The following is a 26,011-nucleotide window of genomic DNA, read 5'->3' on the forward strand; positions in this document are numbered from 1 at the left end:
CGAGCCCGCCCCCGGCTCCGCAGCCGCCTCAGCCGTTGCGCGCAGGCGCCGCGGAGCCGCTGCCCGGGCCGGGGCCGGGGCCGGGGCCGGGGCCCGGCGGGCAGCATGCGGCAGGCCCTGACTCAGCAGCGGCCGGGCGGCATCGCCCTGCCCGACTCCGTGGGTAAGCGGGGCCGGGGCCGGGGGCGGCGCGGCCATGTTGGGCGGCGGGGCCGGGGGCTGCAGGGGACCGGGGGCTACTGGGGGCTGCCCCGCTGCCCGCTCGTCCCCCCTCTCGCCGAGAGAAGTCGGCGCTGTGCCCGGGGGCAGGAGCTGGAGCCCATCGGGGCCACACGAAGGTAGCTGTCACTCCGAACTTCTGCAGCAGTCTGCAGAAAACCGCCCTGGTTTGGTAGGGGGCTCGCCCTGCTGACACCCCGGTTGGTGGTGGGCTTGTGGCTGTTGTGCTGAGGACGTTTCTGGGGCTTAATGTAAAAATGGTCTTAGTGAAGCCTGAATGCATTTCGAGTGCCGTTCCAGTGAAAGAAATAGGTGATACGCAGCGCTAATTTCTTTACATCTGCCTCACAGACTTAAACGTAAGCTGCCTCATATGCTCACACTGCAAGATACCTCTAAACACGGCAAGTTCAGAGGTATCTGGATAAATCACAGAGGTATCTGGTCTGGATAAATCACAGAGAAAAGGCTGTTACTGCCTTTTAAAAGGAGAGATGGCAAAGCTGCGCAGTGCTCGTGGCTTCGCTTTGCTCTCCTGCACGTAAAGCTGCACTGGGTTCAGTAGTAAAGAGGAAAACAGCCGAGCTGCTGGGGAATTTTGCAGCAAAAATTAATGTCCTGATGGGTGATTTAGCCAGGGCAGCCATCAGCGGGCATGCTGTTTACGAGCCCCGGGGCCGCTGAAGCAGCTGCAGGCATCCTTCTGGAAGTACAAAACCACTTTATCAATGTACGTGTAACAAAGAAGCTTTTCAGAGAAAGGAACAATGACGTTAGTGTCCTAGAACAGAGATGAAGTGGAGATGATCGCATTATCCGTGAGATTTCAAATTAAAAGGTTATGGTGGTTTTTCTTCAGACCTGGGATTAAAGCATTTGGCTTTTTTTTCCCCTCTCTTGTTAAGGCATATTTAGATTTCAGAAGTTTTTTGATTGGAAACCTTTTGTTTCACTCTATCGCATGTTAGCGTGTGTCAATTGTGAGCTGGGAAACAATAGAGAAATGCGAATGTGGGGAGCAGGGTTGTGAAACAAGTTCCAAGTGCATATATGATGTTTCAAGCTTCTTGTTTTAGAGCATTTTCTTGAAGAAAAGTTACTACAGAATACTCTGGTTTTGAGGAAGATGGCATATTTTGCCATTTTTCATTGTGACTTTTTGAAGGATCGATAATGGGACATGCAGAAGGACCGGTGTGTAGCTCCATGTGTATGCCCTGCTGTATTCAGGCTGGCTCTGCAGGGCTGTTTGACAGGCAGACAAGCATCTGCACACCCACACAGCCTAACCCTAAAGAGTTTAAGCTGTGTGAGGAACGTATGGCTGTTCTAGTTCTCATTTACCAGCCAAGCTATAGTGGTGATCAGAAGGTTGGTGACCTACTGTGTGTTTAAGCAAGACAGGTTCTTCCCTCCTTCCATTCAGAACTAAGCTCTGTAAAAGGTAGCAACTTGCTCCCCCCCTTCCTGAAGCTTTTTGTTCAGCTGAACCTTTAGTCCCAGTGGTTTGGTATTTCATGACATTTCTGTGATGCTTGCATTGAAAGGATGACATTGGAACTGGAGCGTTGCACAAGCTCTGGTATTTGGGAGGCAGTACGTTCAGAATGGCCTGGTATCTTGATGGATTTTAAACACTTAAAAGTCTAGATTTTATATTATTAGCTTATTTGGCAGATCTAGGAGAATAAAAGGAGAGTGCTGATAAAAGATCCAGCCTGGGCCCTAGGGATGCTTTAGCAGTTATTTGAAATCTGTGTTTTATTTGGAACTAGCACCTGTCTAGATATTCACTCCAGCTAAGAACTGACTAACCACTTGTCAGATCTCTTGCTTTTGGACCTTGTGATGTCCCAGTACTGCAGTTACAGCTGTGCCCAAGGGCACAAGCAGGAGACGAGCTTTCCTTCCAGAGATGCTAGCAAGTCAAAAAGGACACTGTTTTTCCCTACAAACTCCTCCTGCCTTTTATCTCCTTGTTGTGGGGTGGTAAGCCTGCTCAGGACTCGGCTGTGGTTTTGAGCTCATCTGCTTTTTGTGGATGTGATGGTTCAGCCTGGAGCTGATCGTGGCTGTGCCACCACAGAGCATGGACCAGCTCGGTGAGGATGTGCTGTGGCTGGTGGTGGGGTCTGTGCTTGACAGGGGGAGAGCTGTCCCTACAGAGGAAGGAAGTGGTTTGTACCAATGTGTGTCCATGTAGCTGTTGTGGTGAACACAGAAGATCTCTTTAGCTTTGCTGCAAAAATTTGCAGACCCTGAAGAAGGTGCAGGCCCTTCTTTACGGTCTGGAACATCCATCGTCAAGATAGCAAGCTGCCTTGCGAGGCCTGAAGTGCATTTACCTTTGGAGAATTTGGGCAGGACAGTGGTGTTTGGCTTGGCCAAGTCCTGTCAGCCCGTTGGGTTAGCAGTTCCTTTCTGCGGCTGTTTTTTCTACCACATGCAAGCTGCCAGAGTGCCCTGCTCACCTCAGATGGAGGCTCCCAGGGGTGGTTTTGTCCTGGTTTTGGCTGGGATGGAGTTAATTTTCTTCTTAGGAGCTGGTATTTTCCTCCTAAATCCAAAACACAGCACTACATCAGCTCCTAGGAAGAAAGTTAACTCTATCCCAGCCAAACCCAGGACATGTTTTCTCTAGGGAACATGCTCCATGGTAGAAGCAGCCCCTTGCTCCTGGGGTGCGTTCCTGCCCTGCTTTGAAATACCTTGCAAACTGCTCGTGGTGTGCACACCACTTGGGAGCCTCTGGAGTGGGGAATGCCTCTGCCTGCTCCCTGGGTGCTTCGGAGAGCCCCGGGCTGCAGGGATGGGATTTGGAGTGGTCCCAGCAGCCGCAGGGAGCAGGCACAGCCCCAGGGCCGGCAGGGGACCATTACAGCCTGTTATCCTGCCAGCTGCTCGCTTGCGATGGGTTGTGTTTACATAATGCATGAAATATAATCAAAAGGATTGTTCCACAAAGTGATTTAAAGATTGCAGAATACACACTGAACAAACACCCCTAAAGATTTTGCTGAGCGTAAGATGGCAGCCAGCTTTCCTCTTGGCTGATGGGATCACTATTTTATATTTATGTTTGTTTGGGAGATCTATAAATACATTTAAAAAAAAAAAAAGAATTAGGCAGCTGTATATGAGTTTCCTTAACCCACAAATTCATTATTCAAACATCTAAAAATACCTGGTCCTTGCTGAAAGTAGAGGATGATACCACAGGAGAAGTGGCTGTTACTGGTGATGTCTCATTTATATGGAAAATTGTGGATGCCTTCTGATATGTTTACAGTGAAGATTTCCCCCTTCAAAACAGGTGGTGTAGAGTGTGGATACTTGGCTCGATGTAAGCAGACATATCAGAAAAGAATACCTAATGGTAGTATTTCTCATTAGCTTGATTGTCCCAGACTGGAAGGGACTGGAAAGCTTTGTTGTATCCAGGTGAGCTTTGCCAAGTTACAGTTCTTAAGGCTCTCTTCATCCATATCCTAGCAATGATAAACAGATGTGAATTCAGATGCCCTAGTTAGCAGTTGATAAAGCATGTTAGTGAAGGTGAAAAGAGACAGCCAAAACCAAAGATATTCTCACCTTACCAGAAAGGAAATTCACTGTTATGTGGTTGGTGGTGGGAGGAGAATTTTGCGATACCGTGACCGTCCCCAGATGGAATTAGCAAATTCTGTTGTGTATGTGTGTTTTTAGGGTCGTTCAATAGAAGAAAAAGAAATTCCCTCTACGTAACTGTGACTCTCCTCATTGTGTCAGTATTAATTCTAACGGTGGGCCTAGCTGCTACAACAAGAACCCAAAATGTGACTGTTGGAGGTTATTACCCAGGGGTTATTGTAAGTATAGAACTCCTAGGTAGGTCTAGAAAACTTATTGCCTACAAAGTCCCTTGTGATGCTGCAAATGTTGTAAAGGGTGATCTTGTCCTGAATATTAACGTATGCTCAGCTACTTCATTGCAATTTGATTTGTTTGTTTTATTATTATTTTGCACCTGCTGCTCATTCCCATGCAAAAATCCCATCCAGTCAAGTGACAGTTTCCCCTGAGCTTAGGTAATTACATGCTTTTGATCTAACAGTGAGACAGATAAATAGGTGTGACGTCAGTCAAAGCAACGCAAGAACTTGTTTGCATGCATCAGATTAACCCCAGCCATAAGTGAGGAGAAGGACCAGAGGTGCTAACAACAGCTGAGAGACTGGGTTTTAGGATAGACTAGTTCAGCTGAAAGGGACCTACAAAGATAATGGAGTCCAAAAGCGAAATACTGTTCATATGAACTCATGGTCAAAAAGTTCACGTGCAGAAGTGTTTAATGGTTGGGAGTCTGAATGGAGAACCACGCTGGCAATAGCTTTGGCAATTTGCCAGGGAAGCATACATATCAAAGCGGCTAGCACATCGATTTTTTTTTTTTTAATTTTTATTTTTTAAACCAACAAATGAGAATGGGGAAGGATGATCTTCAAATTGCTTAATTTAGGGAAGACCACTGGTGCCCAGCCTTCCTGCCAGTAGATGCACAACCATCTGCAGAAGCATGTGGGGAGAGCACATTGTGCACCTCCTGGCCCAGAACCACATGTGTGCACTTTGTGGTGCTGCCCAAAAAGAGGTCCAGCATGAGCTGGAAAGCGTGTGCTGGGCTGTCCCGATGTCTAAGGCATGCTTGTACAGGAGAACAAAAAAGACTGAGCTGCAGCTAAATCCATTTCTTAGGAGCTGAGCACAACTGCAGCCCTTGAGCTAGAGGCTCCTGGTGTAACAGCCAAAGGCTGCTGCGTGCTTAGGTTTGGAGCCCCAAAGTTGGAGGTTTAAAGCCAGGTCAGATTACTAGGGGGAGAGTTGTTCTTGCCTTATTGCTATCTGATTTATTTACCATGCACTGCTGATCTCTGGGAGGTTTTTACTTCCCTGTGGACAAGCTCTTCTGTGAGTGAAGAAATCCCCTTTGCAGCCATTTGTGTGGAACGTTATTACAGACAGCATTTGGTCTCTTTGATTTAGGATCAGTTTTCTGGCTCATGCAAGTAACTCTGCTTTTAGACCTGATCTTTTTAAAAGAGAACTATCGAGGAAAGGTGTCGAGAAGGGCGACGATCTGGCTTCCAGCTCTCCGCGCTAAGCCTATGCTGTCAGCCCGAGCTGGACCTTGTGCCTCAGAGCAGGTCCCCCAGACTGCTGCAGATGGTGGAGCCTGGTGTTTGCGTCCCTGTGACATCTCCCTTGCTATTTATTCTCCGGCAACGTCAGCACCGCTTACATGTTTTGTGAGATTCGATCTGCTCAAGGGCTTCATGAATTCCTGTACTTGAGAAGGGTGTCAAGTCACTCGCTTTATTTGGAGACCCCCTGATTGTGTCTGTAGGCCTGTCACCAAATTCCCTCTTGCAGTCCACTAAGCTGTGGAAATGCACAACCACCTCGCTGGTCTCCTGAGCAGGAAAGCATTCCCGTTTGCTGCTGGGTGCCTCAGCAGGTACTTAAAATAGCTGATGTTTTGTAACAAGATGGGATCTCTCCCTTTGCTGTGCTGAAAGGGCATTGGTGAGGTGTCCCTGGGCAGATGACGTCCACAGGCAGCAGCTCCACAGAAGTCGTGTCACCCACAGCTTCACACCAACGTTAGGCCCACACATGTCTCCACCGCATTGCTGGCGCTGTTACTCTGTGTCAGCGAGGAAAAGAGAGAGCCCCAAAGCTCTGTTTTGGTCTAGCTTTGTGCTCCTCAGCCTAGGGCCCTGACGTGTGCGAGTAGACGAAGCAGCAGGCTCCATCTGTGGTCGCACAGCAGCCCTGTGGTGATCTGGGTGGACGTGCAGCTACACTGGGTGTGATGGCTCCACATATGTGCTGTCACTGTCACCTGGCTGGCACTGGCTCCTTTAAAAGTAGATCTGTACTGTGCCATTTGGCCGCCAGGGTGCCTCCTAGCCCCCAGGCCTAATGCTCCTCCTTTGGGTCGCCTGTGTTGGGTATGGAAGGAAGTGTCTGTGAGGAAATCACCTTCCTAGGCCTCTGCTCCTGAGGAAGGACTGAAGCAGGCACTAGAGACCTTCCATGCGTCAGCGGGGTTTTGTTTTTTTTTTTCACAAACAGAGCAGTTCCTCACTGACACAGCTGGAGGAGCTGAAGCAGAGGGCACAAGGACGTGTCCCGTACCCAGGCTGCCTTCACTGCCACCCTGACCACTGGTACCTTCACAGCTACTTCTGTGAACACCTCAGCTGTGCCTCCATGGGAGATAGCATCACCTGTGGCTGACTGACTGATGTGGGCCTGGGAAGCCCAGATTAGAACAGTGATGCTCAGCAAGCAGGAGTAATCATCAGGTACAGAGGGCAATTACCCTTATGGGAGTGGGGATCACAGGTTGAGAGGTTAGCTTAAAAATCCTGCATCTTTTTAAAGTAATAACTCACAAGTTCCTTCCATCTCTTTTGTGAATCTTCAAGAAAAATGTTCTTCAAGACTTCTCAGCTATGAACTCCAAGAACTCTTTCGCTTTGTACAGTGGAAGAGGGGCGTCCAGCAGCTGCAGAGGCAGCCAGATGTGGCACAGCTCTGTGCAAGACAGCCGGATTGAGGAATGGGACAGCGCCTCTGAAGGCAGAACAAGGCTTATAAGAAGCCTCTCCTCTGTGTTGCCTTGTTAAAGGCCATCCATGTGGTACAAATGCACTCTCCAAGTTATAACAGCTTCTGGCATCAGTGTAAATGATTGACCTTTCTTAGGCTTTGAGTGAAAAACCTTTTCTGTAATGGCTCCTTGTCAAGGAAGTTGGCCTGGGGCATTCTTCTGGAAAAGCACGTTCATTTGTACCCTGTCCTCCTTCCAGACAGACGTCCTTGGGGGATCCTATCCACCAGCAAATAACAGTGATGCAATTAATGCAGATTACTAAGGGCTCTGATGAAGAACTGCTGTTTTTCCCATTAATGCAGGATGAGAATCTACCAACTTATTTGATCTTTGCCCATTGGATGTACTCAGTCACTCTGATTTTTTCTTTTTTAATTATCTTAAATTATCTCAAGTCTCTCACACTTCGGTTTGGGGCTGCTCTGAAATGCCATGTGCACTTCTCTTAAACGTGTCAGATCAAGTTTAAAGGGTACAAAAGGGTTTTCTTGAATGTTTGCCTTAGGTGTGTATTGCCAGACATCCTCTTTGCTGCTAAATATCACCAGACTGAAAATATTAGCTGGATCCAAGTCACTGTTAATGTCTGGATCCCTCAGGTTTGGGGCTTGAAATTGAATTTTAAGACTCTTCTTACATGGGAAAGCTGGGGGTTTTTGTTTTCCCAAGCTGAATAAAATAATAAAAGATCAGCCCAGAAACATCAGCAGATCTGTTTGGGGCAGTTCAGCCACGCCCTGGCTCTCTTCCCTTTAAGTGCCTGCCCTCCTGCTGTGCTTCATACCATGGTGGCTGGTTCCTTTGGAGCCCAATGTGGGTCCACTCTGAGAGCTCAGAGTGCAGCACAGACAGCTGGGAAGCAGTAGCTAGGTCAGCTGCTCTGCTTTAATCCCCTGCTGTTGGAGACAGCACTCCTTGCTGCCTTTGGCACCAGCACCAAATGTTACAGGGCTTAAGCAGAGCAGGGTAAGTTTTAACACCAACTTTTTGTCACGTTTCTGCCTGCTAATCTCTACTTATGCCCCTCCTTGTTAATACTGGATTTGTTAAACCACTCCTTTCCATTCCTGGATCTTAAAATACCGATTTCAGGTTGCTTGACCCATTCTTGAGTCACTGCAGCTTGTTTTGTGCCTTACTTTGCTTCCTTAGGATCTGGCCAGTTATTTAGCTTTCTCACCCAGATCTTCACTGCCCTCCTCATCTACTGAATGGATTTGTAGCCTGCTGAGTACAAGCAATGGCAGCTGTAGGACTTCCCAGCATTTCTCTTTGCCGACCAAGAGAAGCAGGGTTGTGTGTGCTACGCACTGATCAAAGACCTTTCTAGTTATGACCCTTACAGAAGTACGTCTGGATCTTCCCCTGTAGTCCTCAGTTCCCTGTTTTTAGCTTGGTTGAGGCATACTGTGTCCTAGAAACTTCTTTAGTGTAGTTAAATAGCTTAAGGCTATAGAGAAAGGTGGTAGGACACTGCACTCCTAACTGACTTCACTGAGCTGAAATAAAACCAGGGTTGTCAGTTACAGCAGCAAGAAAATATGCTTTTGCTGGAGTAGCTCATTCTGTTGGCTGGACTGCTGTGGGCTCTTTTGGTGAAAGAAAGACACTGGTTGATGACTCTTCACCCCTGGAAGTGAGGGAGTGGTAGCAGGTGGAGAGAAACTGCTGAGTCTTCGTGAGTATGAGCTCTCCCTTATTTCATGCTTCACATCAAGGGACTCTGAGCTGAAAACTTAGGTGATAGCTCGCATCCTTGGTGAGGTTACTAGAGCCTGGTCCTGCAAATGCTAGTGACGTCCTGCTAGGTTTGCATCTGAGGACTGCTGAATGTTGGCAGGGTTGTTCCAAGACAGCAGTGCACATCCTCATCCACCACCCATTTCTCAGCATCACCAGGGAGGTCAGAATTCATCCTTTTGGTTTTTACACACCTTTTAGTGTCACATGAGGGATACACTTGACAGTTCTAACTAGTGACAGACTCCATTGATTTCCTTGCTGAGGGAAGAGTGCTCACGCATCAATGTGTTCTTTTGCTGCTTCTGGATTTAATTGTGCTCTGTCTGTATGTGAAATATGTTGGGTGTCTTCCTGATCTAAATGCTAACAATATGTTGTCTTTCAGCTTGGTTTTGGGTCGTTTCTTGGAATAATTGGATCAAACTTGATAGAAAACAAAAGGCAAATGGTAAGTTCACTATGTAGACTTTCAAGAAAAAAAAAGTGACAGTAACTTGAATTTTGTATGTAAAGAGTGTTACTGGTTTTCCTAACCCTTCCAGGCTAGAGTTGCATGCCTCTTGAGAACTGTGGATGGTTCTTGGCAGCCCAGGAGAACAGGGCTGTTAACCCAGACACTTTTTTAAATTTTAAAAAAATGCTTGAGGAAGCGCACAGTGACTATACACAGTCTCATTGAACTCAGTGGGAATTTTCAAGGGCTCAAAATAGTGTTTGGCATTTTTAGGATACTCAGTGCTTCGTGGACTCACTCCCAGCGCTTTTTCATTTGAGCTGTCACAGTATGTGGCACAGAATAGAAATAGTTTAGGTACAATACAGTTATTTTAAATCTTTTAAAATAAATTCCTAGAGGCTTGAAGCTCTGCAAAAATTGCTTTCGGTGGCTTTCTATTCTAAGCAAAGGATAGAGAGGAAGATCAAGCACGTGGTGAAACAGCCAACCCAGAGACTGGAGGCGAAAGCCTCTAGAGGGCCCAGCAGAAAGGCCTGTCTTGGCTGGGTCTCTGATGTCCCCTAAGGGTGTCTTGCAGGGTCTGTTTCACAACCTCCTCCTCTTCCCACCTGTGCCTGGAGGTGCTTGGAGATGTCAGCAGCTGCAGTGTCCCTCCCAATGGCTGCCCCAGGCCCTGGCAGCGGGGTCTTTCCAGCCTTCCTCATGTGAGGTGGCACGGGGGGACCGTGCTGCAGCTGCCCGTCCTGTGCGCCCACCACCACTGCCTGCTTTTGCAGTGATGGAGCTGCCTTTGCAGAGAGGCCTGTGGACTTGCTTAGCACCATGTGCTGCTGACAAAGGCAGAAGGGGATCTGGAGAAATTCCTGCTTGTGCTAAGTCAGAGGCTGGGCTGCCCTTTGCTTTGCAAGCAGCATCCTCCCCCCAGAGCACAGCCCTGGCAGCAGGGAGAGGATGGGACAGACCCTGCAGGAGAGGAAACCTTCCTTTCCTACAGGGCTCAGGGTAGGTGGGTTTCCTGGTGGCTATTTGTTATTCTTGCCCCAGCTATGTGAGAGCAACATGTCCCGCTCCTTCTGTCCTTGCAGCTTTCCAAGCCTCTTGCTCATCGTGTATTAAAAGCGGATCAGAGCCTGGTTGAGCAAGCATCATATTATACCAGTGCCATGTTCACAGGGCTGCTCGTAAATGACAGCGTGGCTCTGACCTGGCTTGGTTGTTTATTCCAAAGAGCCCTGGGTAGCAGGTGTCTGTTCTTCTCATTTCTCTGTCATTTTGTGTCCTAAAAAGCATGTGTGACCCAGCTTTGCAAGGATTGCATCACTGCCACCTCAGTTTGCAGGCTAACGTGAACCTGCTCTGACTGCAGAGGACGCGGAGTTGCTGCCACTCATTGTCCCCATACTTTATTCATGTTTCCTCTTTACCCAGGGGCACTTACTTTTACAGTGGCACTTGAACCCATTACGTGTTTCCTTAATACCACTGGAAGTGCAAGATGGTTTTATTTTTTTATGGACTTCCTTGGTGTCCTAATTTACTAGAAGGCTGTCTGCATTGCTCATTACTCAGTCTCTCCTCAGTGAGGGCAGGACGAGCTAAAAGCAACTTTTATAGCTGTGTTCCTGTGCATGTTTCTCTCCATGAGCTGGCTGGGGGGGCACGAGGAGTCGAGTGTGCCAACATGGCCAAAGGGAGAACTAACCTGAAACTTAATTCTGCCCCGCCTGCTGGCAGAAATAGATGGCTCTCATTTCTCCCACCTTGGCACGCTGGCTTCCCTGCCATGTGGCTGCTCCTCTGGCTTGTCAGAGTAAGGGAGAGCTTTCAGCAGAGCTTGTTCCTCGGGGGCAGCAGTTTTCAAGTGAGGAGTCAGCATTTTATGCAGCTTTCTGACAGTCACCCATGCCATGCAAAAGGAGTTGCCAGCAGCTTTGCAGCCCGCGTATCGCTGGGAGGTGGCCTGAAGGAGACTTCAGACCAGAAAGCTCCTATTTTATAGTTCCTACTTTATCCAAAATCAGTTTGTCTTTTCTTGTGCAAGTTCGGCTCCATGTAACTGACATCAGTGACAGCTACCTGAAGAGCCAATATCTTTTTCTTGTTATAGTAACAGTATTGTCAACTCTGAATCAAAAATCTTCTTGACAAATCATAAGATTAGTTGAAAACCACGCGATTTTTAAAATGCCCTTTTATACTTTAATTTGCCGTTTTATTATCTTTCTCATAAATTCTCAGTGTTTGTTTTTCAGGCTTCTTTTTCTCCAGCTCAGAGAGGAAACTGGGGGTATGTGAAGTTAGCAAACCCATTTCTGACACCAGATCCTCAGATCCTAGTGGGGCTGTTATGAAAGTCTCATCATTAACCTTGCGTCATTTGAAATAACCACATTAACAGCTCCTGTCTGCAAGAGGGGGGCCAACAGACAAATAACCCAATTGTATATACTTAGGTTTTGGCTCAGTTACCATCTCCAGTGCTCGTGCTTTTTAGGGAGAACATCCTCCTTTGTGTGTGCATGCAATGAAGGAAAGTACAGAGGGAAACTTACTACAGAATAACCTAAGCCATAAAAAACATTCCTTCCACTGAGATTGTACGAAGCTGTGGTTTCCCCCATTTTGTGCTCTCACTGGTTAGGGCAGAGGAGCGTGACCGTTGTGAGTGATGGTCCAAGTTGTGCTCCAGGTGTGGAGATGGAGCGGGTCCAAGTGGGGAGGAATTGCTGGTGTTTACAGCAAACAGAAATGGGGTCCTGACCCTGGAAAACTTGTCACTTGCTACCATCGGCAGGCTCATTGGGGCATCTAATTCCAGCAGCAGCTTGTTACTGGTGACAGTGACTTGTTTTTACAGCAATTGGATTAATCTTAGTCTGCTCTGCCTACCACCACAGTTTCTCTTTGCAATGGGGCAGTGCAAGTCTTGGAAGCATGCTTGTGTGTCCAGGATGATGTCTCATCCCATTTGGCTGGGGAAGAAATAGGATTGTTCGAAGGTCTGGATTGGAGGACAAGACAATAGGAGCCTTTCAGGGTTTTAGCAGGGTTAAACTTTTACTGATAATTTGCTGAGGAATTATTAGAGGCTTGGTAAAAGCACATACGTTCCAAATAAAGGAAAAAGATATAGGGATAGAGAGATGTATCACCACCTGTGGATTCCACATTGTCTTGTTCTGTTCAGGTTCTTGGGTGGTGGCTGTTTACCAGCTTGGGTGGGGAGGGGGCACCCTGCCTGCCCTCAGGCCTTCAGGGATTTTTGTGGTCTCCCTGAAAACCGCTTCAGACTCTAGGAGAGAGAAAAGGTGTTTGAGATAGAGAAATGACTCCTCTTCCTTCAGGATCACCAAACGACTGGCTGGAGAGGCTGCAGCAGTGGGAGAGAAGTAGGGGTGTCTGCTCTTTGTTGGCACTGCTTTCACAGAATAAAACCAGTGTGACTTACCTGAAAATTCCAAGATACTTAAAGAATACATATAGGATCCTTTCTGGCTTGTGCTTGTCAAGGGTTTTGGTTTGTTCTCCTGAGAACTGGCTCTTTAAGCAGTGCCAAGAACTGAGTTTTTCAAGTTAAGTATTACTTAACAGCTAGGCTTTAAAACAAACATCCCCATCCATGCCCAGAGACCTGAGGTATTTGTCAGTGCTGGCCAGGCTAGTTGTTACTTTTGCGTGTGTATTATTAATCATTTTTAATGTTGCTCAGAGCTCCTAATTACCAGAATCACCTCTGTACTTGTGGAGAAGCAGCTTTTAGCAAGCAGCACTTGAAGACTACAACCTCTGGAGTGAAAAACCACTGGGGAAAAACTCACCAAAGCTTTCAGTTCTTTAAATGGAAATGCTGCCGTTCCCAAGTGTGTGAACCTGTCTGGTAGGCTGCTTAGTCTGGAGGGCAAATGCTAATACTGACAAAATGCTTGTCTTGCCCCTCGGTGCCCCCCTGCTTTCGGTGATCTCCCTGCTCGGTGTCTCTCCATCCCAGCACAACACGGGGTGCGACATGGCTGTGGCTGACTCCTTGCAGCCCCTCCAAGCCAGAGGGGGCTGTTCTGGCACTCACCTGGCATGGGGTACAGAGGCAGTGCACGCACCCCTCCTTGCCAGCTGAAGAAGCTGCAGCCCTCAGCCATTTGTTGTGCCAGCCAGTACAGTCACTGAGGTCCTGTGGCCTTTGCTGGCTTCAGCAGATTCCACTGTGGGCTGAAATGGCCTGAGCGGTGTTCCCAGGAGCACCTTGTCTGCAGCTCTTTGGGGTGGGGGAGAAGAAATCCCTCCTTTCTCTGCAGGGAAGAGTTAAGGACAGCAGCAGCCAGAAGAGGAGGTGTATCCCCAGCCTAAGTTTAGCACTTTGGTGTCATGGAAAAACTTGCATTACAATATCACGTCCCCAGAGAACCTGTCTGGCACAGCGCTGCTGCTCCTACTGTGTTGCCTCTACCTCTGCATGAGAACAGGCTCTCCTCTGAGACATGGATCCCATCGACTTCAATGAGACCAGTCTGTGCAGCCCGGGCAAATGTTTGGGTCATTGATTGCTCGAGGGCTTATTGACTGTGGTTTCTGTATTCTTGTGGAGCGGGCACGAAGCGTTTGGTTGTGGCGAGGCAGATCATACTTTGCTTTGTTTTCCTTTCTCAGCTGGTCGCATCGATTGTCTTCATCAGCTTTGGTGTCATTGCTGCGTTCTGCTGTGCCATAGTAGATGGCGTCTTTGCTGCCAGACACATAGTAAGTGCTTCCAGGAAAATACGGGGCCTGCCGTCCTTTTACTCGAGGAAAAGAGGTGATGTGTCCACACGCCACAACAGACTGCATCGAGCTCTGTAAATACATGTCAGGTGCTGAATGCTGGTTTAAATTACAAAATTTAGAAAAATGTGTTGGCTTTACAAAAAATATTTTGAAACGCACATTAAGCATTAAGACCTGGAAAGTTTGCTTTAGTTCTTTTGTGCTTTGTGTGCTTACTGAGACTGAAATGTGTAAGGCGTAATGTGAATTACAGCTAGTGCCAAGTGATAATATACGAGGAGTAGCATTAGTCTTATTTTACATGCTTGTAGTGGTCATTCCTAATGCTGATTGAATCAGTGTATGCTCTAGTAGAGGGAAGCAATTTGATACGAAGCTCATTGAGGGGGTGCAGTCCAAACAGGAAGCACTCACTGGGCTCTAAGTTTCTATTTGATGACTTAAAAACCAATATGAGCTGCTGCTGGCATGACCAGTCAGTAGTACAGCAGGACATGCAAAAACTTCAGCTGTTAGGATATAAAAAAACCAAACAAACGTGATTTCATTTGAAGTTTTAAATTGAAATTTGTAACTGCAAACAGATTTTTTTTTACTGCAACTTTGACATTCGATGATTTTGTTTTTGTTTGGTTTTAATTTTTGTCAAAATGGGATTAAAAAGACACGCTTAGAGTTTATTTGCAATCAGAGTGGGAAGCAATTTCAGACTGTCACAGTTACCATGAAATGGAAACTCCACATGTCAGCTGGCTCTTTATTCTGCCTTGTAATGCAGACTCCCCTTTCTGCCTCTGAGCATCCAAGTGGTAGAGAGACGTTGGGATGGCAGGATTTGCTGGCAGAGCACACAGCAGCGATAGGTCTCAGTCTGTCGGGATATGATGAGCAACTCTTGACCACCTCTGCCCACCTCTCAGGGGCTCGTGAAGCTTTGATAAACCCTCTCAGGGGCTTGTGAAGCTTTGACAGAGCCTCTGGAGCCTGAGCCCACAGGCCAGCTGCGTGATTTGGGGCGCTGACCTCGTGGGCTGGGTGACGGCGTGAGCTGGCACTTGGTCCTGCCAGTCGCTGGGATGCCTGTGCGTCTGCAGCAGGGGCCGTGTGGCTGAGGTGACGAGGGCTCTGGTTTCTGTCTCGTGATTAATGGGTGTGCTTTCGGCCTCCCCTAACAGTGCAAGAATGTCACTGTCTGGCCGGAGACGTGCTCCTGCCACCTGAGCACATAGCGTTCCCACCGTGGCCCTGCCACTGGGCGCGCTGGGTGACACCCAGAGAGCGGGCCCGGCTGCCCGCAGGGAGGGTCCTGGGCATGGGTTTGTCCCTACAGCACATCAGCCAGCGTGCACAAGGCAAAGGAGCTGCCACCACCCTTCCTGCCCCGAAGGGAAATCTGGCATTGCTTTCTCTGCAGGTCTGGCCGGGGAGCAGGCTGTCCCTAAGCGAGGCATTAACGCGTGTTTGCAGGCTGAGCCACCCATCATCCTTTCCCACCATTCACTCAGGAGCCCAGAAAGGCAGATTTCCCGCTAATTTAATGATAAAGCATTATGATTCAGCATGAAGAACCCTTGGAAACATGTCAGGTGTCCCTGGGATGCATCTGGGGAAAAAAGGAATGAATAATTCAGCTCAGGGTGGCTGCCATCACCCAGGTGAGGCTGGCTTAAGAGCCCGCTGCTCCCATGTTAGCTGCCACAGATATGTGCCTCAAAGGACCAGAGCTAAAAACTATCTGGGGCTTGGGGGGGCTGCCGTGGGTGGGTCCTGAGGCAGGAGCCTCTCCAAAGCCTGGCCTGCTTCCCTAGCCCAGCTGGGCAGCAGATTTTGGTTTTAATGTGGTGCTAATTCTGGTGCTTTTCCATCGGCAGGACCTGCGGCCGCTGTATGCAGGACGATGCCAGTACTACTCCAAGAGCACCACGCCGCCAGAGGTGAGAGCAGCTTTGGCTGCGCTGTCTCCTTGCAGGGGTGGCTTTGTCTTGCAGGTGGAGAAACCTCCTGTCAGGCAGCTGCTGCCATCTTCAGAGCTCTGCGGAGCGGCTGGGAGGCTGGGAATGCCTTTCTCCATGTTTGGTGCTATGCTAGCGGAGAAGTAGGTAGAAAGGAGGAGATGGGAGAGGAAAATACACTGATTTCTTTAGATATTCAGCTGCATGTTCATTACAGGAACAGAGTGTGGATTAAGAGTCCAGACAGCAGTGATTTCTGTGGATGTGAACAAAATGTACCTTCCTCTGCACCTCTGCTCGTGTCTTCTCCTGCTGGGGACAGGTGTTCCTGCCACACAGTGACAGTGTGTATGGGACACCCTTGGCTTTTTTTCCTCTAAGATTTCCTCCCAAGTGTCTGAGTAGCTGTGAATAACCACTACGTTCCACATAAAAACGCCTGCTGGAGGTGCAAATAAAGTGCTACCCAGTGGCATTGGTGGTGTCCATTCCCTTTTCAGTCCAAAGACCATCCACGTGAACTTAGGTGTTAGCACCCACAGGCAGCCAGTTAACCTCTTTGCTCAGTTATTTGCTGATACGGGAATCTTTCCCTCAGTTAGTGTCAGCCTCTTGACAATTCTTTGCTCTACATTGCCATCTGGGGAAGAGTGTTAATTAAGCAGGGTCTTATCTCTTTGCAAGAGTTGCACAACCCCCTTCCTATGCAGACGCGTGCTTATCTGTGACTTCCCCATGGTGGAAGGAAAGCCTGGTCTGTTCTAGTCATGTGTGTCTTTATTGCAGTCTGCCTACTTTGTGAGAGCTGTGCTGCAAGATAAGGGAAGAAAAATCTGCCTGGGGCTTGTATTGGGATCAGTGCAAAACCTACATGTAGAGCAGGCCAAATGGCAGTGGAAATTGTGTTTGGTGATTGTATCCTCATGTGCTTTATGTATTTCTTCTGGATTTACACAGGCAATCTGTCATCCACAACGCCGTGCACCCTGCACACCGAAAATAAAAACCAACACCTGCTTCTGTTGTGACCTGTACAACTGTGGGAAGTGAGTAAGCTTAAAAAAAAAAAAAAAAAAAAAAAAAAAACAACCATTCATGCTATGGGCAGAGTAAGCAGTGGTCATGCTGTTTTGCAGGTGTCTGAAGGGCCAGGATAAGGCAGGAGCAAAGTTTTGGTTAATGACAGCTGTTGTAGGAAGGGAACTGAAGCTGTGGTTGCTTCCCATAAGGACTCCCAGTCAGAAAGAGAGTGAAGGGGTGTATGAAGTATACTAAATCTATGCCAGCTACGTGTAAGCATACCCCACGCCAGTCCATCTGGAAAAATGGGTGTTACTTCCCATTATGGGTGTAATGTCCCGTTACTTCCATTCCTGGTCCCTTTTTTTTCCACTGTTGAGTGTCCTTTGTCCTGACACCTGTGGGTACCACTTGTTCATTGGGTTTTATTTCATTTTAGTAGGTAAAGACTGTGATGCTGTTTTTCCTCGCTATTTTGTTTCCCACCCTAGTAACAGGGAGGAGAATTCACAAACTAGTGCCACCTGCATGTTCATAAATCAGCGCCCTCTTTGCCCAGCGAATATCTTCTATGGTTACAAGAGTGGAAAGCGCACCAGCAGTGTGCAAGGCTGAGTCAGAAGGGTGGTTAGCAATAGAGCACCCTCACACAGTGATCACACCATTGTTTGATCCGGCTGCTGTGCCTAAGCTAACTGTGGAGCATGCAGTTCTTATATCATTTGGGGTGTCTAGTGTGTGTCAGCAGAGAAGAAAATGATTTTCTTAGTGCTGGCTCTTGCCTAGGGCTGTTTCCGGGTTAATGCTTCTCATCATACTTAGTTGAGCTGGCCCCTGCATAAATCATTGACTGTGGAGGGAGATCAAAAGATGCTGTTGGAAGAGGGTGGCTTGGCATGCTGGGAGGGGTAATCCCTGGTCTCCGTAGTACAGCATTTCTGTGTGAGCATTTAAGGAACATGATTGCTTTTTACTAACTGAAGGGAATGATACACCTAGAAGTGACTGGAACAGAAAAATTTGTAACTGTTCTGTATTAATGGGTGTTTATTTTTTCCCCAGCCAGCCTGGTTCAGGGTTCTGCCTTGGACCCATTTTCCCTTATTTTGTACCAGTTGTTACAATCTTAATCTTGCTTGGTGCCCCATAAGTGCATTGCACTGTGGAGATGCTGGTTCTTTTGGGATCTCAGGAAGAAAGGCATGGACACTAAAGGCTGGTTAACACGTTTATTGTGTAAAGGATGGGAATTACTGAAAAAGCGAGGCAATTTTACATCCTTTGTGATGCCAGGAATGCTGGATGCAGCAGTATTGTATGAGCCCCTTCATGTTGAATGCTGCGCAGGGTTGCCATCCCTGGTGAGATTCAGCAGCTTCATGGTTCTTCACGTCGTTATAGTATTCTTTAAAGTCTGTACAGTGCTGAATGTTCTTGATGGTGTACCAGGGTTCACTGAGAGCATTATGCTCTTACGCATCTCCATAGGAACAAGCTTGTACAAGCAGTAAGTACAGGTTATGTTGTTAAAGGCAGTCATGGTATGTGCTTTCTCTAGTTCAGGTTGTTCAGGTACTTCACAGCCAAGGCCAGTGGTTAACCTCTGCCTCGATTCTGCTTGAAATCATCTCCTCATTGCAATCTCTTCTGCAGTGGCCCACTACAACAAGAAAAAGGAAAAGAAGAAACTGGAAGTGAGTAATAGGGGAAGGAGGCTGGTTTCCCTACTGATTCCAGGACTGGTATGTCCTTGGGAAGCCACCAGCATGAAGGGCTGGCTCTGGAGATTTCAGTTGATGGAAATAAGAGGCAGGTTCAGACTCAAGGGCATTTTGATATTAGTAGGTCTCGCAGGACTTGTTTGTTTCACAGCATATCAGGCCATCTCTGCTGCCAGTATCATGCAGGGAGATCTCAGATGCCACAAGAATGGGATCTAGCAGGCTTTACCCTCACTCCCTTCTTGGTGGTTAGGTCCAGGCAATCATTAAATTGCAGAGTGTGTTTTACTGCCCAGTGAAGAGCTTAGGTTTTATTGTGTGGTGCATTTTTTTTAATCATTATTGTTTTATTGTGGGATTTTTTTTTCCTAATACAGCAGAGTAGAGATTTCTGGAGGCTACTATGAATACATTGATGTCAGCAGCTGCCAGGACATCATTCACCTTTACCACTTGCTTTGGTCGGCAACAATTTTGAACATAGTGGGGCTATTCCTAGGGATCATTACAGCAGCGATACTTGGAGGCTTTAAAGACATGGTAAGGTGGTACCAATTTCTGTGCAAATCAGACAAATTGCCTTTTTAAAATAAGCATGGAAACAGCTATTGATATTTCAGTGCAAATGATCTATGCATCACTGCAATCAGGCCAGGAAGAAGGACATGAAATAATTCTAAGGAGCAAGTGAAAATGATTAACTTTTCTAATCTGGTGTCACCGCCTGAACACAATTAGAAAAGATGAAAAGAAATAGGGATTTTATTTTCAAAAGGAACCTTCTCGGAAGTGTTGGCAATACCAGGATGAATAAAAATGAACTTTTTCTTTAAAAATGATCTTTCTTTTCATAGCGCTGACCTTCAACAAGGAAATGCGTGGTTGTTGCTCTTGAATTGTTGATTTTATAGCAATAGTAGAGTTCTGAACTTTACAGAATATTTACACAGCCCTGCTAGGCTGAAACTCTCCATCTAGTTTCTTCATGGTGTAGAATCTGAGAAGGTAAGCTTAGGACCAAAGCCAGGCAAGAGAGTGCAAACTTCAGAGAGTGGGAAAAAAATGCTGTTCTGGCAGCACAAGCTTTGAAGTACCCTCACTCAACCAGGCTGCTTGTCACGTCCCGTACAGTTTTGTTCTGCCGAGAACAAATCAATGGGGAGAACTGAACATTCAATACATATATATTTCCTTTTTCAGTCTCTTGTGACTCATTTGGAATAATACAAAATGAGACACACAGAAAAGAGCATTTTTTGTCTCGGCAATATATTTTTCTTACAAACAAATCTTGGGCCCTTTGGCAGGGGTGCCTTATTTCAGAATTTTGAACTTTCCTACTCTTTTCAGACCCACTAAAATCTTCCCAAACACATCTTGAGATACATTCCCAGCTGTGCGTTACAGTCTTTTGAGATTTGACTCACACCAGACAGCCTGTAAACCACTGCAAAAAGATGTATGGAAGTGTCTGTGAACAGAAGCACAAGAGGATTTGAAATATGCCGATCTCAAAATGCACTGAATAATAGAGTAATCAAAATTAACACTTTGCATCTTCACAAATAGGAGAAATAGTCCGAGCAGTCACTTTGAGTACTAGCATGCACTGGGCTATTGCCAGGCTTGTTCTGGGGAGTCTAAAGGAAACAATGGATTGGTAAAGAATGAAATGACCTCAAGACTTGCCTGCTGCCTAAGAGGGAACTAGCTAGATTGCTAGCTGCTGATTCAGCAGAATCGAGCTCTAGGGAGACACTTTGCTCCTTTAAATCATCTCTGTTTTCATTCACCTGTCAGTTTTTGGTGACTCTGAAGATGTCCTGGTTAGCAGCTGAGATTCTCTCTTTGTTTTAACAGACTCCTTCCCTCCCTACGCTGAACTGCACGGTTGAAAATGCACATCCTACGGTGTCCTATTACTCGAGGCCACAGGTGACATCTTACAACACCTACTACCACAGCACTCCTCACCTGCCTCCGTACTCCGCGTATGACTTTCAGGTACAGAACCTTATGGGATGTTTCCTTGTTTAGCTAGAAAGTTAAATATAGCCCAGTCTGCAGGACTCTGGAGGCCTGTCTTCCTGTCATTTACACGGTTTAATTTTCCTGTTCATACAGAGAACACCAGGCCTTTCCTACTAGCCACTGCTCCTTGGCAGCACTCTCTCTGACTAAGACAAGGTTTTCCTGAAAGCTTCTCCTTGAAGAGAAGGCAACAGGATGTGCTGCCTGCTTCCCCTGTCATTCACCAGCAGAGGCCACATTAAAAATAGGCATTGCCTCTGGCATCTGTGATGCTCTGAGGATAGAGGCAAAGCAAGATGTTCAGGTGATAGTTTTTATTAGGCCAACTGCTGTGCCTGAGAGAAACAGATGAGCTTTTGGAAATGAGTTCTTTGAGCTCCTGGTATACCAACTGAAAACCTCTTCTGTTTTTCCTACACACTTCAGCTGTTCTAAGAGCAGTCCCTGCAAACACCACTGCTGCTGCAATCCCTGTCTCTTCTGAGTTACGGACCCGTGATTTCACTTGAACCTTGCTGTCAGCATCAGTTTTCACTTGTAGAAATGTGCATAACTGCTTCAACATTGGTTCTTCCTTCAAGTGGATATTACCAGAGTGGTGATGTTAATTTAACATCATACACTTTCTTGGCAACCATCATGGCTGGAGACTTGTTTTAATTAACAAGAGCTCAATTTCTTAGATGTCAGCTAAGAGATGTGGTCTGCAGTAGCCACAATCTCCCCCATCAGACCCATGCACTAAATGTGCCTTGCATCCAAACCTTTCTGTTTTTACTGCTAGTGCCACTGGACAACACTGTTGTTGGAATTTCTTAGAGATATTTGAACATCAGAAATTCTAGGACTTACGTATACAGATTTGACTTATTTTTTGAGATTAGCACAACCTGGGACACTCAGCAGTGTTGTATAACTTTTTCCTGTTACAGAAATGCCAACCTCAGCATATACCTAAACAAGCTCTTCTGTGAAGTCCATTTGCCAGACACTCAGCTGATAATAAGCACTGTTTAACTCTGTGATTGTCTGTACTGCTACTGCACCAGCAGCGAGCTCAGCATGGGTTGATTTGCCCTGCTTTTCAACTAAAAGTACTGCTGGGGCTCTCCTGGCATTTCATCTCAGCCAGCAGATGAAAGCCCTTGTTTCTCACTGCTGTGATACCACAGGTGTTGGCTTAGGAGCTGGCCAACAAAAGCCGGTTGTAAATTAAGGTAATCTAAATTTAAAATAGCCAAGTCTTGCTTTCAGACGCAGTTCTAAGTGTGAGCCTTTCTTGTCCTCGAGGAAATGTGAGAGCCTGCGTGAAAGCATTAGGTGAGGGCTCTGGTTGTGTAGGCTCTTTATCTTTTCTGATCTGAGCAGTGTCTTTACCACACTGATACCTTCTCCCCTGCTGTTCGATAGCATATGGAGCATGCCCAACCTTGCTCCTCAACGCCCTCTCGAAGGCTGCAAAAATTCTGGTGCTAAAATTGGCAAGGTCAGTACTTCCCAGTGTAAGTGACCTCTTTCCCAAGAAAAAGAAAAAAATGCCACTCCAAAGTCTGTAAGGAAATTTGTGCCCCTGCAGCATCTTTGCTTTCCCACACAACGTAAGATAGCAGAACTGGCGCTCTGGTTTTTGCCGATTGATGTTGGCAGTTACTAGTACTCACCATGGGAAGGGACATCCCCCAGGAGGGCGGGCTCTTCATGGTTACAAAGCCTTTGTGATATGCTGAGACCGGAACTGGGCAGGAGGAAGCTGTTCTGGTGGGGGTGGCAGCCTGTATGTTATTCCTCCCTTTGCATGGTCTGGTGGCCAGGGGACAATTAGCTGAGCACATCTCAGTCCTGCAACATTTTGTCCTCTGCAAGAGGACACAGATGAATGGTTCATTTCACCCCAGCAGCAGCAGCATGTTCTGCCTCTTTTCCCCTTTCGAAAGAGAGGTATTAGTGCTGGCTTCGTTAATAAAACCGGGCTGCTGCCTGAAGCCGGAGCAAGCCAGGCTGGCTCTGCAGCTGCAACAAAGGCAGCTCTCCTCAAAGCCTTGGGCTGTTGCCAGGCAGCAGCACTCAGATGCTTTGTAGTGTTTGAAACCCAAGGCTGCCTTTGCTCAACGGTGTCCGTGCTGTGCTGCTGCAGCAGTGTCCTTCCAAATAAGTGGCTCTGCAAGCTGGGGGTTGCCACTGATGGGGACTGCTGTGTTATTTAAAATGAGAATGAGCTGTATGGCTTTCTGTGGCCACCTAGATGACCAAGCTGGGCTTTCATGGGTTATACATCCAATCAATAAACTGTCACAGGTCAGTTTTAGGTAAGTGATTTAGTAAGTAAGCATTAAAAAAAAAAAAAAAGCTGTTTGAAAACAATTTACTATCTCCACAGTCAGTCATCCTTGCCCCCACCAGGATAAAATTTGACCTTGAACGTTGTCTGCAGCTCAGCCTTGCAGGGTGTGAGTGCCCTGCTCCGGTGCTCATCCCTCAGCAGTGCCGTACAAATCCTCTGCTGGCATACCTCTTGTCATGCTGGCTCTGGGTGAGCAGTGCCTGCCCACAGCCCAAGGGATGAGCCAGCCTGAGGGTGCTTGCTGCTCAGTGCCGAAGCAGGAACGCTTTTCAGAAACGCGGTGTGCTGATAGCATGACCTCATCCCTTCCCCAGGCTGCCCTACGAGTGTCTACTTAGGATGGGCCAGGTGGCATATGGTAACACAAGGTGCAGCTTGGGAATATGATTGCCAGGGATAAAGATACCAGTGTATTGGTGGCCCAGGAGCCAGTGTAAGTGACAGTATTTCATTGCCTATTCAGAGTTAATTTGTCTGGCCTATTTGTGGACAGAACGCAGCATGTTCACAGGTCTCTCTCAGTGCCAACATCATATGACTTTAGGCTTAAGCTATTTTTGATAGCAAAGGTATTTTGGAGAGCAGAAGTTAATTTTCAGGCACGCACAAATTTTCTGTGTAAAACCTTTTGAAGCTTTGTACTTACTGAAGGATTTCATTATCTTATTGCCATTGGTTTTTTTTTGGTTGCTTTTTTCTTTTTTAATTAGTGATAAAAGTAGTACAAGAAGAAATGATCTCTAGCCTCTTTGTTGCCACTGGCTGATGTATGAAACCCAAGATGTGAAAGAGACTAATCAGTTTTCAGTTGGCCAGGCTGTGTGAAATGCAAGCAGATACGCAGCAGAAGTGATGAGAGAGAAATTCTTAAATGCCTCCTTGAGTGCAACGAGTTATTTGAATGCTTACTTGTGTGTACACATGCTTTGCAGAATTGAGTCTTGAAATATTAATCTTACACTGCTCGGTAATGAAATCTTATTTTACCATTGTCCTTTATTTAGAAATGTTACAGCTTTCTTGCTTTTTTCCTGCAGCATTCCAGTGTGTTTCCAGCCTCCACTCCTTCTGGCCTCTCCGATGACCCCCAGTCAGTGTCACCTTCTCCCAGCTATATGTGGTCTTCCAATGCACCTCCTCGTTACTCCCCGCCGTATTTTCCACCTTTTGAAAAGCCACCACCTTATACGCCATAAAGAATGTGGGAGAGAAGAAATACTTGCCATTGAAATAATTGTGAACATTTTGTATTTATATTTTACTGTGGGAGGAAGTAGGAGGATAGAAACAGAAGATAATTGCAAATATGACTAGTTGATCAGACTGTTATTTCATGCAAGACTTATTTCAGAGGTTTATCAATGAGGTGTGAGGAAGGGGATGTATTGTGGATGTTTTGCAGTGGTGGTGAGTAGCAGGGGACCTAAATTCCAGCCTCCTCATTTTCCAGTGAGGTTCATATAGTCATTGGTTTTTAATAAAGTGATACGACACGTATGTTAGATTCTGGTCTGCCTTACTCCATCTTGAGCCAAGTTGAAGTAAGAGTAGCCAGGACCAACAGCTGCCCAAGAATATCTATCTGTTCAAGGTGAGTGTGCTTGCAGACGGCTCAGCTTGATGCTTGTTTTGTTTGGTCTTTGGTCTCCAGTTGTTGGGATTTTGTGGGGCCACAGAACCTAGCTCATGTCACTTGTTGATTACAGTCTATGTAATGGAAATCCTCGTGAGGAGCCACGACAGTGTCTCTTAACACTAAAACTAATGAATAGAGGTAACTTCATAGGGTATTTTCATATTTGTCTAGCAGAACAACTGGAATATTGCTTTTTTGACAGGAAAAACTTTAATAAGCTTTATTAACTGGTTTATTTTGGGTTACTTCTTAAGATAAAAGGTGAAATGCAGTTGTTTGTCTCTGAATTCTGTATATGTAATGCTGAAATCAAACAGTTTGGGTGGTTGCACTGCCTAAATCTTCCTTGTATTCCTAAAAAGAGCATCAGGAACTATCCACAAGTCACTGAAACAGTGCAGTGAAAACTTTTTTTTTCCCTTCTGTTTGGTTGGGAATTTTTTTTAAGCTTCTAATTTTAACTTTTTTAACGAGTTGAATCAGCACCCTGAATAAGCACCGTTTTAGTAGCTGTATTACAGGCTGCACATAAGGAATTTCCACTACTAGTTCTCCAAGATGTAAGTCTCACATGGATAAAATTCAACACCATGTAATATAGGATGAAGCTGATAGGAATTTACAATTATTGTCGTGACTTTCATTTAATCTTCAGCTGATGACTGTGCTGATTGATCTAGATTCCAACAGATTTTGCATGCATCCTGCATAACAAAAGAAGGTCAGCTTTGTTATGGGATACAATAATGTCCTGTAAAGTGTGGTTCTACTCCAGGAAGTGACTTCAGATGACAGCTTTTAGATCTGAGCTGCTCAACCTGAGCATTCTCAACTGCTTGCTTCAGAGGTTAAAAAAAAAAAAAAAAGGTATTGACATTTTATTCCTTATTTCCTAAAGATTTGATTTCCTTTGCACCAAACTGTTGATCCTATTCTTAAGTGGTCTACATGACCTTCAATTTGATGCAGACAGAAAGGTACCAGAAAGCTAAATCTGGCATGCAGAATCTGGAAGGATACATGCTAGGGAAAGAAAACAACAGCTAGAATTTAAACTGTAGCATCTCTCTGCTCTTAAGCTAAAAAAATTGAAATACTGTCAAAATGGAAAATAAATGCTGAAGTCCCTGATCTCACTTTTCAAAGTATAACCACACTTTATAATGCTGTTTTTACTACTATGCATTTGCAAAGCCTTTAGGCTCGGCTGCGTGTTAACCTTATCATTCCACTGTCAAACACTAGTCAATATATCAGTAAGTTAAAGGATGACACCTTTTATCCAGAAGCAAACATGTACCTCTTCTCCAGCAACAAAGAAAAATAAATAGCTGGAGAAAGCAATACAGCTCTTGGGATTTAAAGCAGTAGTGTATGCAGAACATTTCCTGGTGACATTTTATTTTACTGAGATCGTTGAAGTGCAGCTCCTGTAAATTTGCATATTGAAAATAAATTTGCATACTAGGGTTTCA

General features: G+C 46.2%; 1 protein-coding gene across 3 annotated transcripts; it reads left to right on the top strand.

Annotated features, from left to right (window-relative positions):
* The first annotated feature begins 26 nt into the window (after positions 1-26).
* On the top strand, positions 27-25,385 carry TMEM255A (transmembrane protein 255A). 3 transcript variants are annotated; one of them, XM_040572399.1, is made up of 9 exons: positions 27-163; positions 3,925-4,067; positions 9,006-9,068; positions 13,722-13,811; positions 15,707-15,769; positions 16,745-16,833; positions 18,906-19,068; positions 20,389-20,532; positions 23,938-25,385. In XM_040572399.1, the coding sequence occupies exons 1-9, from the start codon at positions 106-108 to the stop codon at positions 24,094-24,096; spliced, it is 972 nt and encodes a 323-aa protein (XP_040428333.1). In that variant the 5' UTR covers positions 27-105; the 3' UTR covers positions 24,097-25,385. The 3 variants fall into 3 exon arrangements, with proteins under 3 accessions (XP_040428333.1, XP_040428334.1, XP_040428335.1); XM_040572400.1 differs by having other exon boundaries at positions 18,909-19,068; XM_040572401.1 differs by lacking the exons at positions 18,906-19,068; positions 20,389-20,532.
* Positions 25,386-26,011: the final 626 nt, after the last annotated feature.

Source organism: Cygnus olor, chromosome 13 (assembly GCF_009769625.2).
Source record: "Cygnus olor isolate bCygOlo1 chromosome 13, bCygOlo1.pri.v2, whole genome shotgun sequence".
Lineage (NCBI taxonomy): Eukaryota > Metazoa > Chordata > Aves > Anseriformes > Anatidae > Cygnus > Cygnus olor.

Excerpts from the sequence above, each read along its gene's own strand:
- TMEM255A (XM_040572399.1), top strand. The coding sequence starts at position 106 with ATGCGGCAGGCCCTGACTCAGCAGCGGCCGGGCGGCATCGCCCTGCCC. Across the intron at positions 13,812-15,706 it reads TCTTTGCTGCCAGACACATA|GACCTGCGGCCGCTGTATGC; the intron begins GTAAGTGCTTCC and ends TTCCATCGGCAG. Across the intron at positions 16,834-18,905 it reads GACCTGTACAACTGTGGGAA|CAGAGTAGAGATTTCTGGAG; the intron begins GTGAGTAAGCTT and ends TTCCTAATACAG.